General features: G+C 38.4%; 1 protein-coding gene across 1 annotated transcript in view; it reads right to left on the reverse strand.

Annotated features, from left to right (window-relative positions):
• Positions 1 to 13,579, reverse strand: part of FBN2 (fibrillin 2) — a 286,019-nt gene that overhangs the window by 39,978 nt on the left and 232,462 nt on the right. The window contains exons 45-53 of the mRNA XM_054986552.1: positions 12,284 to 12,409; positions 10,687 to 10,803; positions 9,416 to 9,544; positions 7,623 to 7,742; positions 5,291 to 5,416; positions 4,309 to 4,461; positions 3,529 to 3,594; positions 2,912 to 3,037; positions 2,694 to 2,813 (exon numbers count right to left, since the gene is read on the reverse strand). Of these exons, the coding sequence (XP_054842527.1) occupies positions 2,694 to 2,813; positions 2,912 to 3,037; positions 3,529 to 3,594; positions 4,309 to 4,461; positions 5,291 to 5,416; positions 7,623 to 7,742; positions 9,416 to 9,544; positions 10,687 to 10,803; positions 12,284 to 12,409 (1,083 nt within the window). The remainder of the gene's footprint in view (positions 1 to 2,693; positions 2,814 to 2,911; positions 3,038 to 3,528; positions 3,595 to 4,308; positions 4,462 to 5,290; positions 5,417 to 7,622; positions 7,743 to 9,415; positions 9,545 to 10,686; positions 10,804 to 12,283; positions 12,410 to 13,579) is intronic.

Raw genomic sequence — 13,579 nt, forward strand, 5'->3', positions numbered from 1 at the left:
TTAGGCGCCAAACCCTTGCGGTGGGCGGAATTCTTCTCCAAGTTCAACTTTACTCTGAAGCACCGCCCCGGCAAATCTAACTTTCTGGCAGACGCGGTTTCGTGCATGCCCCAACATGAAAGCCAAAGGGAGGAGATGACAGACACAATGTTCTCACCAACCCAATTGGGAGGGGCCGTGACTACTTGTAGTCAAACCACAAAGGCAAATAGAAAGTCTGATTTCCCTGACTGGGAGGAAAGAGTTAAAACTGAGGTGGAAAAGGAGGGGTAAGCTGTACCAAAACCCAAACTGAAAGAAGGAGAGAATAGTAACTGGTACAGAAATGATAAATTGTATGTTCCAGCCAGCCTAAGAGGAGAAGTGTTGAAACAATGTCATGATTCCAAATTGGCTGGTCATTTTGGATATTTGAAAAATTACATTTAGTGCAAAGGCAATTTTGGTGGCCAAATATGAGAAAATATGTCTCTCAGTATGTATCTTCTTGTCAAGTGTGTATCATGGGGGAAATCCAGAGGAGGGAAACCCCCTGGATTGTTACAACTACTAGAAACCACCCCCCCTAGACCATGGGCTGTGGTCTCAATGGACTTTATCACTGATCTACTCCCTTGGAAGGGGAAAACTGTAATTCTAGTGGTGGTTGATTTATTTTCTAAACAAGCCCATTTTGTTCCCTGCACTACTATTCCCACAGCAAAGAAACTGGCCACCCTCTTTGTGCAACAGGTGGTCAGGCTGCACTCTTCCAAATAAGGTAATTTACAACAGGGGAGTCCAGTTTGTTGCCAACTTCTGGTGAGAGCTACTCAAAGTAGCAGGGATTGAACAAGGACTTAGCTCTGCACATCATCTTGATACTGATGGGCAAATGGAGAGAACTAACTAAGTGTTAGAACAGTTCCTAAGATGTTACATCAATTATCAACAGGATAACTGGACTGATTTCTTGGCTTTTGCCAAATATGCTTATAACAACTCAATGCACAGTTCCACAGGTGCCTTCCCATTTATGGTAGCACAAGGCTACGAAGGTACAGCAATGCCTTTTGCTCAAACCCCAAAATCTCAGCAACCAGGAGATCTGGGGGAGTGGTGGACTAACTTAACGACCCAATTGAAGGGTATAAAGAAGACTTTGGAAAAAGCCAAAGAGGATTATAAAAAGTTTGCTGACAGGAAACAATCTGTTCAGTGGAAGTGGCAAGCAGGAGATTATGTGTACATCTCCACCAAACACTTATGGGGGGAGCAACCTAGTAAAAAACTTGGATGGAAATTTTTGGGACCCTTCCCAGTAAAGAAAATAATAAATGAAGTGACTGTAGAGGTGAATTTACTAAAGAACTTGAGACAAACCCACCCAGTCTTCCACTTCAGCCTCCTGAAAAAAGCTGACCCCCCCTAATAAATGGCATCCAGATAGGAGAGTTCCGCACCCCATCCTGGTGGATGGACAAGTGCATCATGAAATAGAAGACATCCTACACTTTAAATAAAACATGGAAAACTTTTTTATTTAGTTTGTTGGAAATATTTTGCTGAGAGTCACAGGGAGTGGATTGAAAGCTCTAACATGAATGCTCCGAGACTTAGAAAATTTCATAAGCTCTACCCTGACAAACCTGTCCTGATATGAGAGGGGGTGAATCTTTGGGGTGGGGGGAGCAGTATGTCATGTATGACAACAGTCCACCACCACCCCCATCTCACACTGCATATTATTCTTGAGGATCCCTAACTCTCAGCAGCAGCTTTTCAGGAATTTCATGGGGCTACTGGATAGGGGGGGAAAATGGTAAAATCACTTCTAGTAATTCGCTGTGTTCATAGAAGCCTTATATCTGGCCCCATGTCTTTCACTTTGCATTCATACTGAAACCGTCTCATTGTCTTGCAACTTTCCATAACAGCACTGGGATTCATTCAACACACACCAAAAACACCGTACATAGATTATCAACTTGTCTGATCTCAGAGAACACATTTCACATTTTTATTTATTATGTTTTTATCCTACTCTTCTAAGCAGCTTAGGGAAGTGCGCAGAGTTTTTCCGTCCTCCATTTTATTCTTACATCCACCATATGAGGCAAGTGTAGCTGTGAGACAACAACTGGTGCAAGATCACCATGAGATTTTCACAGCAGGAGGAATTTTGAATTTGAATCTCAACTTCTAACGAATACATCACCTCTCTTTTTTCTCTCCATGGACTTACTAAATCCTGTCTTTTTGCTATAATCTCATATTTTTGGTCATGCTGCAGTAATCCATTAAGTTCGACGCATACATTGTTATTTTATAGAGCAGACAATAATTCAAAAACTTCCTGAGAAAAAAGGGGGGGGGCAGAGGCTGAAAGTGCATACTGGTATGGATGTCTGTCAGCTCTGCATTACATTCAACAAGATGCATGTTTCGATGCATATTCCATTAAGCATTTTTATCCAAAACTCAGCTGGTGCACTCCAATAGTACATATCAGTGCATGCAACTGCTTTTTAAAGGGGAAAAAACAGAACAATTCCATATGTGAAAGAGTTGTACAGAAAAACAAGGACATCTCAGATACCGATGAAGTAGACACTCCATCAATCTATATCGCTGTGGGAGGTTAGAAAAATATCTAAATAAAATCTAAGAATAGGCTGACATCCCATAAGAAGATAAAATAAATTATAATTTACCTTCACAATTCATCATTGGCCCAGGTTCAAATCCGTCAAGGCAATTACATTCAAAGCTACCAACCACATTGGAACATGTGCCATTTCCACATGGATTACCAATTGAACATTCATCGGTATCTAGGATATAACAAGCAAAACAAACTTTAGAGAACTGGGAAGCAAGCCAAGTTCATGAACTATAAGGACTTTCCATATAGCAGAAAATCAGCACACACCTACACAATGCACTCCAGTGTAGTCTAGCTTGTATCCCAAGGGGCATTCACAGCGGAATGATCCATCTGTGTTTATACAGTGACCATTAGAACAAATGCCTGGGCTTTCAAGACATTCATTGACATCTAAAAAATAGAAAGTAATGTCAAATGTTTTATAGTGTTCTGCTATTCATTTCATAGTTGTTTTAATGCAAGGAATACAAGTTAAGAAGCAACAGAAGAATTATATATTCCTCCAAAAAATGAGAATCATGTTTTTCTCATGCCAAAATACACAAAGAATTTAAAATAAGACATAAACAAAATAATTTAAAATAAGACATTAATGAAAGAATTTAAGCTCTGCCACTTTAAGAATTAGGGGCACAGAACCAATACCCACCAAGGCTTTTCTTCAGGTCTATATAACACCCTGTGATGCCTTGTGGCAATTCCCCACTGGGGAAAAAGTAGGGAAAAACATTTCTGGGATGAGCTTTATGCTATCTCTCCCTGGTCAAAAAAGCTAGTGTTGAAAAAAAATATCATCATAGCTTTACATAGAATATTGTACTATTGTTCAATAAAGAAAGAATTTAAAAGTGTTTAGGAGTGGTGTCAAAGTATAGCAATACCTTCACGTGTATCATCAATCCCAGGTATAGTTCCATGACCAAATGGACACAAATCCTGGAAAGCAACTGTGCAAGAACAACTTTGAAACAATAACTCTCACTCACAAAACAAAACAGCTATAGTGAAATTATTCAATACAGGAAATTGAAATAAAAACACATTTTAAGCTTTTATCTTTTAGTTTTCTTCTATAAACTGGACAACAAATGCTAATGCAATCAGCAACTGTAGCTCTGGTAAGTATTCTGTCTTAAATGTAAGGCAAAAGGAATAATCTAAAAACTAAACTGTTACCGTGCATGGTTTCTGGTCTCCAACACAGATTTGACCAGGTCTAAGTTTCCTAAGATAACACAGTGAATGAGATACAATTGGCTCATTTATTAATTGGCATATCTGTTCCATTGACTAAGGATACCATTCCTGAAACTACTTCCTTATGACTAATGCTGACAAGTAAAAGTCCTGTATCTCATTTACACTTGTCTTTTTTCTGCTTCCTCTTGAAAACATTAAGAATTGGATCATGTTAACTATGTGTGTGTGCATGTGTGCGGGGTGTGTGTGTCAATTCCCCTGTCCCATGGCAGTAAACAAACTGCCTCCCATGGGAGTAAACAAACTGCCTCCTCATGCTGTTCCTAAGGGGCTCTTCTGTACCAACAGCAGCATTTAGAGGGTGGAGGGAGGATGGAAGACAGAAAGCCATGCTCTATGGGTGAAAATCATCCTGTGTGGTATAAATTCAATAGAATCAAAGCCAAAATGTTGTTCTCAACCTTCTTCTTCCTTAGGGCATAGCTCACAGGGATAGCCCCATCCTTCGCCAGGCATCTTGCTGCAACAGCATTTTGCCTTGGTGGTATTAAAAGCCTTTGGTATAGAACACATTCCATTCTCAAAGTTAGTGAAACAGAAGCTCTGCCGAGTATCTAGGAGAGAAACAAAATGACACAGAATTACATTGGCTACCTGGACAGTTAGTTTAATTTTGAATACTCAGAATTGAAGAAATGAATTAGTATGGGCTGGACTTGTTGCTTGGGCAATATCCTACCTATTCTACAACAAAAAGAAGATTTTTATAGCAAAGCACCTCAGTCCATTCTATCATATTAGATCACACTCGCATGGTATAATTTTATTGAACTATTTTTAAACAGTTGCCAAATCCATGTAGAAATCTGTTTATATACATCCAGACTTTTCTGGAAATGTGGAGTTTTGGTAGGGTTTGGGGGGGCAGATTTTTCTCAAGATACAACACATACATCCTGTGAGATTTTTGTGAGCTCTGAGATGTAATCAGGAGCAAACGTCTTATCCCTTTTAGAGTGAGAAAAAAAATACTTTAAAAAATTCTGTGCTACTTTTCTGCTCAACAAGTGTAACAATAACAATAAACTAATAAATGTAACAATAAAATAATAAAACAGGAAGCAGGTAAAATCAATTAGCAGAATGCCCAAAGGAAGCAGCAAGTTAATTTAACCCCAGTAGCTTCACTCAAAGCAAATAACTGAACTATTAGAAGTCATGGAAAAAGATTCTCCTATCACTTCTCATATAAAAATGTAACTACCAAAAGATCAGGTAAACAGGGCAGATTTCATGTGACACCTAAAATAGTGGCAGTCTTAGTAATTCTGGGGCCCTGAGCAAAAACCCTGCCAGGGCCAAACAAATCATTGTTTACTGAAGGTTCTCTTCTCCTGTAACGTTTGGGTTGATCATTATGACTGCTACAACTCAACTGCTTACCAAAACATCTCCTGCCATTGTCAGATATCACAAAGCCTGTGGGGCAGATGCACTGGAATCCTCCTGGAGTATTGGAACAAGATCCAAATAGACAGATATTGGGATCCTCATTGCATTCATCAATATCTGAAAAGTGGATTAGAAATATTCATCACAACATTGCTTCACATGATAGCTTTCTTTTGTGTTTTTTCTAAGATTCCTAAGAATTTGCTTCAGTCAGACACAATATTTGTTTGAGAAGCATATCAGAGTACTTTTGGGATTTAAAAAATAATTTATGAATGCTGTGCCTCCATGTTATTAGCCTCTTGCCTTAAAGCACAAGAAAGATTTGAACTTCCCATATATTTTCAGCAATAGCTTACCCTTCAGACCCAAGGAGAAAAAGATACTTTAAGTAGGAAAAAATAGTCTTTAATTGCCTCATTATACATTATGCAGATTACACAGGCTGGGTCTCTGATCCCACCCTGTGTCCTGAGTAACAGTCAGATGAGCTGTGGATTCTCCGGAACTGCAACATACATAGTATTCTATTTGGATGAGGAAAATATGTGTGGAGAAGGGGTTTCAGCCTCCCCCCCGCCATGCCCATTTTCCTGATCTAAAATGGTTCGGGGGGGTATTATGCCCTTTGGGGAAACCCATCATTGTATTTTCACTGAACAGCCAAAGGAAATTGTGAAAATATATAAACTGATCAAGAAGGAAGTCCAATATCTTTAACATTTTTATGTAGATTAAGTTTATTAAGACCTCTGAATGCATACATAAACTGGGCAAACATCCTATTAACATCTGTGGAGTTTGGCAAAGTGAAGACATGAGCATTTACTTCTTATAAAGTTAATTAGAAAATACTTAAAAATGCTTTTACATTTCTAATAATTTCCATCTTATTTTAATTCTATTTGTGCTGCTATGATTTATAGACTGAGAGTTATATTTTCTTACTTTCTTTCATGAAATAGTAGACTTACAATCTAGAAAAAGGCCAGATTAAGTTCTGCCATTACAACACATGTATCCCTTTGATGCTGAAATAAACAGTATTAAAATTGTACACAAATACCTTTTTTTGTTTTGCACTTTATATGTGTATATGGTTCAGAAACAAGTTACAACTTGCACATAAAACTTTATAAGTTTTAAGGCATATAAACTGAAAATCATTATAAAAAGCGTATGGAAAATTTCCTTTATCCTAGAAAGAAGAGCTTAATTGCTATTAAACACTTTTAGCCTTAAACACAATATACCTGGATGTTAGTCAAAAATGACAATGTTTTTAGACAGTATGAATTTTGCTAAGCTTTCTCACTCACTTACTGGCAACAAATGAATACTATTAATTCTGTGAACACATACAGTTATTTTTCAGTTTAAGAAGGAAAAAAGTTTTTATAATTGCCTCTTTACCCCTTAAAGAGTCACTAACCATTAAGTCATGACTTCTGTAAACACAACACAATATTTAAATTTCATTTCCATCAGTTCTGTTACAATGGTGCAATAGTTTGTTCGTATGTGACTCAGAACCACACCATGGTATCATCAAGACTAGCCTACTGTAATGCATTCAACATAATGCCTCCTCTCAAAGTCAACTTGGAGACTCCAGTTGGTGCAGATTGTTGCAGCTCGATTATTATCCAGAACTAGGTGGAGCATACATATTATTCCCATTCTGCAGTCACTCCATTGGATACCCAAAAGTTACTGAGCCCAATTCAAGGTTTTAGCTATCACATACAAAGCCCTTCATGGCCTTGGCCCATTACATCTATGGCCTTGCCTCTCTCACTATGCTCTGCCATGGTGGCTTTGTTCATCTGAACAGGGCCTTCTGCAAGTGCCACCCTGCAAATGGACAAAATCAATAGCTGTCCATATATGTACATTCTCTCTGGTGGCCCTCACCGTATGGAATGGCCTGCCTGAAGGTGTTACAAAAGCTCCCACACTGTTGGCTTTCTGTAAACTTTGGAACACAAAATTATTCAAGAGGGCTTTTAAACACAGGTAATAGGGCTGTCCTGTAAGGAAATGCTTCAGAGAGATGCTTTGCTAAAAGGATAGGAACTGTAGCCTATACTACTGCGTACTGTCTGTTGCTGCAAGTATGCTTCTACTAATTGCTTATGCTCTGTTTGAGCTCTATATTGGATTTCTGCTTGTTTTCAAATTTATGCTATGCATACACTATTGTATTGTTTATTGAATGTTCCAGTCATTAATCGTATTGACTTATATGGTGTAATCCACTTTGAGTTTCAGCAAGAAAGGTGAACTATAAATAGTGTAAATAAAGAAATAAAGACAGTCTCACCAACGCAGCTTTCACTTTTCACTTCATATCCTGGTGGGCAGATGCATCTGAATGATCCTTCCAAATTTTGACATGTTCCAGGAAAACATGAGCCAGGAAGCGCTACACACTCATTTATGTCTGAATAGGAAAAAAATAATTTAGAGATTCTGTAATAAATACTTACAGGCATAATATGCATATGTTACAGAAGAGAACCTGAAGCAGCAGTTTTGATCCTCATTCCCACATTTCTGCTTCTTTTCTGTTAATTAACTCTAAACCTGTTCATAAATATCTTTGTATTGATTTCCATCACCATCTTCAACAAAATGCTACTACTGAGAAGATCTTCTTGAGAATTTAAGGCAGAAGCTCATAGGGTCCATCATAAGTTCCCTGAAGCTAGAAACTAATCCTAGCTCCTAGATGGGGCAGGGTCCCCTCGCATCCCCTTGCATGGAATTTGTGTGGTCGTCTTGACTTACAAAGAGCTATGGAGGCCAGTGAAGCCATGGAGGCCAATGAAAACGTAATTCTATCCAAACTACAGATAAAAGAATGCATAAGATTTCACTGGGCTGGCTCTGAATCAGGTACAGGTTTGTACTTCAACTACAGTGTAAGCCAATCTCTGGCAGTAGTTTTAAAGGTTTTTCAATAACTTCTTGACAATCCTATGCACACTGTCTTGACTGAAGTAAAAGGGGCTTAATTCCAAGAAAATATGCATAGGTTCAGGTTGTTCATTTCTGGAAATGAAACATATTATTTTAGATCTGTCACATATTTGATATTACATTTCATAATATAAGTTTCCATTCTCAGTACTTGATGACAGAAATTAAGTAGAGTTTTATGGATACCATCGATGCCCGAATTCTCTCTAGAAGCTAAAATTACGAGACTGAGGCTATCGTACTTTGATCACATCATGAGAAGACAAAACTCATTGGAAAAGACAATACTGCTGGGAAAAGTGGAAGGCAGTAGGGAAAAAAAAGATTCAAAATGAGATGGCTTAACACATTCTCCAGTTTGAGCAGGGATGGTAATGATAGTACCATTGCATGTGCCTGCAATGGATAGTGAGTACATTTTTGATTATGTCCTTTATTGTGATATGGAATGTATATACACATCTGTAATTCGTTCTTCTACTCCCACAGTGCGTCCGGTCTGATTATCTTTATGCCCAGGATGAAGTGGGTCTTTTTCACTCACGAAATGGGTTAATAACAATTTGCCTGCAAACTCCCGTCGGCGTTTTTTCAAGTATTTATTCTATTTTTGGACCGTGAATGAACAACACCTTGCACAATCTCCCCACCCACCGGCTTCTTTCATTGTATCCAGCATTTGCACTTTAAAGTTTCAAATGGATTCCGGACGGTGAAGATTGATGATTTCATGTTCCAAACGGATGGACTTTGTAATGTTGTAATTGTGATGATTTCATGTTCCAAATGGATGGACTTTGTAATTTTGTAATTGTATTTATGATGCATGTTAAATTTATTATAGCACTTTTGCACCTTGCACTTTGGAAATATACATAATTAATTTCTAGATTTGTGTATCCCCGGTTTGTTGGGTTTTTTTCTTTTTTTTATGTCAGAAGTGACCTGATGGGGCACATGTGCATACACACACATACACACACACCCATTCCTTCCAACAATGTCATTATTTCTAATACTACTATCCTAAACTACTTGGAAGAAAGTCCTATTGCTTTCAATGTAGCTTACTAATGTGTATGACTATGCCTTAGTCCAGAAACATTTGCATTCATTAGTTGATTTCATACATACCAATGCAATTCTTTCCATCTGGAGTAAGTTCATAACCTTCATAACATAAACATTTGAAAGAGCCAATTTCATTAAAACATCTCCCATTTCGGCACACCTGACCAAAGAAGGAACTGCACTCATCAATATCTATAAATAAATGAGAAAGTTGAGCGTTTCCAGTGAGGTTTACAAAATGGAACGTATATGCAATTGCAATGAACCTATTTAATAAATCATTTTATGGAGAAGACAAATCCCAGACAGCAAGTGAAGAGATACTTGTGAATGGAAAGCATATCTCACTCAAACACTTTAAAGCAGATGCTTTATTTAAATAACTCTCTGAGGAATTTTACTATGCATACTTTCATGTTCAGACAAAAAATGTTATAGGACCTTTGGGAAAAATTGTACCTGAATGTATTTCATGTGTTCTGCTCTTCAAAAACAGTTTGCTGTCTTTGAAATATCCTGTATTCTTAAAATGAGACAAGTACTATGTTTCTATGTGAATTTACTAGATTAATTCTCTTACTAAATAAAGACATTGTTTTTGTTAGGATGCTTACAAATATAACTCTCTTAGTTTTTTCCCCTGGATTTTTGAGTTCTGGGTTACTAGACATATAAACTAGAACCAGAGATCTCTTGCTTGATCCATTGTTGCTTGCTGTACATGAGTCCAATGAGGTGAATTAAGAGTTTTCTGGATAAGGTGTTGCATAATCTAGAACAGGACTCATAATATCACAATCTGGGGTTCTTCATAAATTGGATTTGTATGTACAAAAAGAAGTAAAAATAAAACAAACTCCTTCAAAAATAAAACAAACCTATGTGATAAAAATTACTGGAAATAAAAATATGTTTTTACTATGTTAGTTCTGAGAGAGTTTCTGGATTTCTAAATTTTAGATTGCAACAAGAATAATCCCACTCAAAACCAGCCCTTTGTTTGTCAAAATTATTACAAAATTAAAAATACATTTTTCAACACACAAAGTTAGTCATGAAGGAGTTTTTTTAAAATGTTGCAGGGGAGTACTGTTCCCCAGTTGTGCTCCTGTAGAAAGGCATGATGGGAGGAGTAATTTATTTATTTTTTAAAAAATAAATGTATAAATCTTAAACATCTCAATGTTTATAAATCTCAATGATACATGAAACTTGTTCTCTCTTATTCCAGAAAATAACCAGAGCAGAAACCAAAATGTAATGGAATAATGGAATAATAACAAAGTAGAATGAGGGAATCCCACCCATCTCTAGTTTTTCATGACTGCACTTACCCATACAGTCATTATTGTGAGTTAGCTCAAACCCTGGATAACACAGACAGTTATATGATCCAACTGTGTTTTTACAAGTTCCGTTTCCACATGGATGTCTCTCACATTCATCAACATCTATAGAGAGAACAAAGATATGATTATTTGTATAAAAAGCACTGGAAATTACTAAGTTAACATTTCTCTTCTTTTATAGCTTTTAGTGGTGTATGTGCACGCGCGTGTGCAAACACACACACACAAATACAGATCTGGGTTTCAGAGATCTCAAAAAAAAATCTGGGATTCCTGAAATCTGGGGAAATTCTCTGATCCATTTAAGACAGATTGGAGAATCTTGGATTTATTTGGGGAAAACTATCTGGGGGCTATCCAGGAGGCTGGGTGTGGCATTTTTCAAGAAATTCCTCTAAATTTGCAGGGAACCTACTCATGACTGTCCTCTAAAGACCACCCTGGGGTCCAATTCTATGGGCCCTTGAAGAAGGTGCCCCCAACCCCCACTGTTTCCAAAGGGGGAGACATTTGCAGGCTCTCAGGAAGAAACACACAGGGGCAAGACTGCCAGCGCTGAAAGGCATATTCCCAAATGCAACCTCAACCCAGAGAAAGCCCAACAGAACCAAATTGAAGTCTCCCCCCCCCCCAAACCCAAGTGCTCCCTAGACAAGCTGCCCAGCCATATTTCATTTTTTCCTATGGGAGAAACATTTCCAAGCAGGCTCTCAGGCAGAAACATACAGGAGCATGGGTGCCAGTGGCCAAAGGCATACTCCCAAATGCAAGATCCCAACAGAAGCCCAACAGAATCAAATAGAAGCAAGGGAATGGATGGAATCCCCTCAGAACCCAACTGAAGCAAGCAAATGGATGGAATCTCCTCAGAGCCAATGTGATTCAAGGGGATCAACATCAAACCAGAGACTCATGTCAACACAGAGGATTCCACCCAAGCAAACTGAAGCAAGGGATACTGCTGCCACTTGTGATCAAATGGAGCAGAAGTGGAGTGCAAGTGAACAGGGAGGAATACATGTGAGTCTGTTCACTTGCTGTTCAAGTGTCATTCGTCACTTGTAGCTTGGCCCTTAACCTAACTGGACCAGTGTCACTCACAGAAGCCAGGCAGACAAGGAGAGCTCCTGCAAGGATTGGCCACTTACTTCCCCCTCCCTGCCTCACTCCTCTTCTCCCTTGGAAAAAAAACAGGAGAAGTCCAGAAAGGAGCCAGCCAGAGGCTGAAGTCATGTTTCTCAGATTTACCTGGATTTATCTGGGGGTTTGGATATGAGTTCCCAGACCGGACCCCGGATTCCCTAGTTTGATTCAGGAAAGCCAGATTTAGCTGGATCAGCAAAAATACAGTTTTTCCTGAATCCTGGATCTGAATTGCACACTTCTACTAGCTTTAATAACTGATCACCATATTTATCTGTGTATATGGAACTCATATCTACTTGGGGTTATGTAATATTATCAGCTCTGACCAGTTCGACTAAAACTTCAGAAATCACATAACCGAAATATGTGATTCAGTCTCTAAAATTAGTGTTCTTCCAATTTAAATTTCTACATGGAAAGTGCTTTCTTTACATACCCATACACATAGTTTGATCATGGGATGCCTTAAAACCATTATCACAGATGCAGTGATAACTTCCTTCTTTGTCCACACACGTGCCATGACTACATACATTAGGAATTTCCTGGCATTCATTGCGATCTATAATAAAAACATAAAGCACATGGTATTAAATCTGGTCCTTTTCAAACCTGAAGAAATTTGTCATGGTACCCAGGAGAAGGCCTGCTATGCTGCCCTAAAATGCCTACATTTGGCTTAATATAAATTTAACTATGATGAATAAAATGGATCTTGTTCATTAACAACAACAACAACATTTGATTTATATACCGCCCTTCAGGACAACTTAATGCCTACTCAGAGTGGTTTACAAAGTATGCTATTATTATCCCCACAACAAAACACCTTGTGAGGTGGGTGAGGTGGGTGCTTTCCATTGAAAGCAATGGAATTGACTCAATGTGACCTCAATGGCTCAGAGGTACTTGAATGCTACCAAAAGGTGCATGGGCTGAGGATTTCGAAGCACAGGGGAAAATGAGATGAAGATCATAAACCTTTCTTAGCTGATGATCAAGTTGCTGTTACTGTGCCAGCAGACTCCAGTTACAACAGCATTTTTTTAAATCAAGTGACACATGACTCAAGATGGGGAAATTGTTGTCTATTACCTGGAGTTTTTGATCGTATGACCAGTTTTTGGTTTTGTAAATATCAGTGCCATTCTAAGAACACTTTCCTCAGAATAAGGCTCATTGAATAGACTTGAGTAGGATTTGAGTTGATTTGCTTAGGATTGCTCTTTGGGACATCTTCAACATATTTCCTTTGCTCCCCAAGTTCTCCATCCCTTTTGTAATTTGAAGAAATTCACATGACATAGGAGCTCCTCATGCTAATGAAGAAATTCTTCCCTACTACACTTGTAATCTTCTCTCATTTTAAACACCAGGGAAATTCAATCTTTTGTGTTCTGTTTAAATTTAATTCATACCATGGATGTTAGAATCTTCCCACATTGCGCATAGTGCCCTGGTCTTGTGGCATGCCCGAGTTTTGGCTCCCTTATTGTACGTAGTTTTGCTTTGCATGGCAGATTCTATGTGCCTTCTTGCTCCTCATTCCCCTTGGACTGCTATATGGATCATGGTTTTCTCAGAGCCAAACTAAAAGTGACGTCTTACACAGGTTGGACACTAGTCGGCTTCCCTCAAGTTTTGATGGGAAATGTAGGCATCCTGGTCTTGCAGCTGTAATGGAGAGCCAAGCTGTAAAACCAGGGCGCCTACATTTCCCATCAAAACTTGA

Source organism: Eublepharis macularius, chromosome 8 (assembly GCF_028583425.1).
Source record: "Eublepharis macularius isolate TG4126 chromosome 8, MPM_Emac_v1.0, whole genome shotgun sequence".
NCBI classification, from domain to species: domain Eukaryota; kingdom Metazoa; phylum Chordata; class Lepidosauria; order Squamata; family Eublepharidae; genus Eublepharis; species Eublepharis macularius.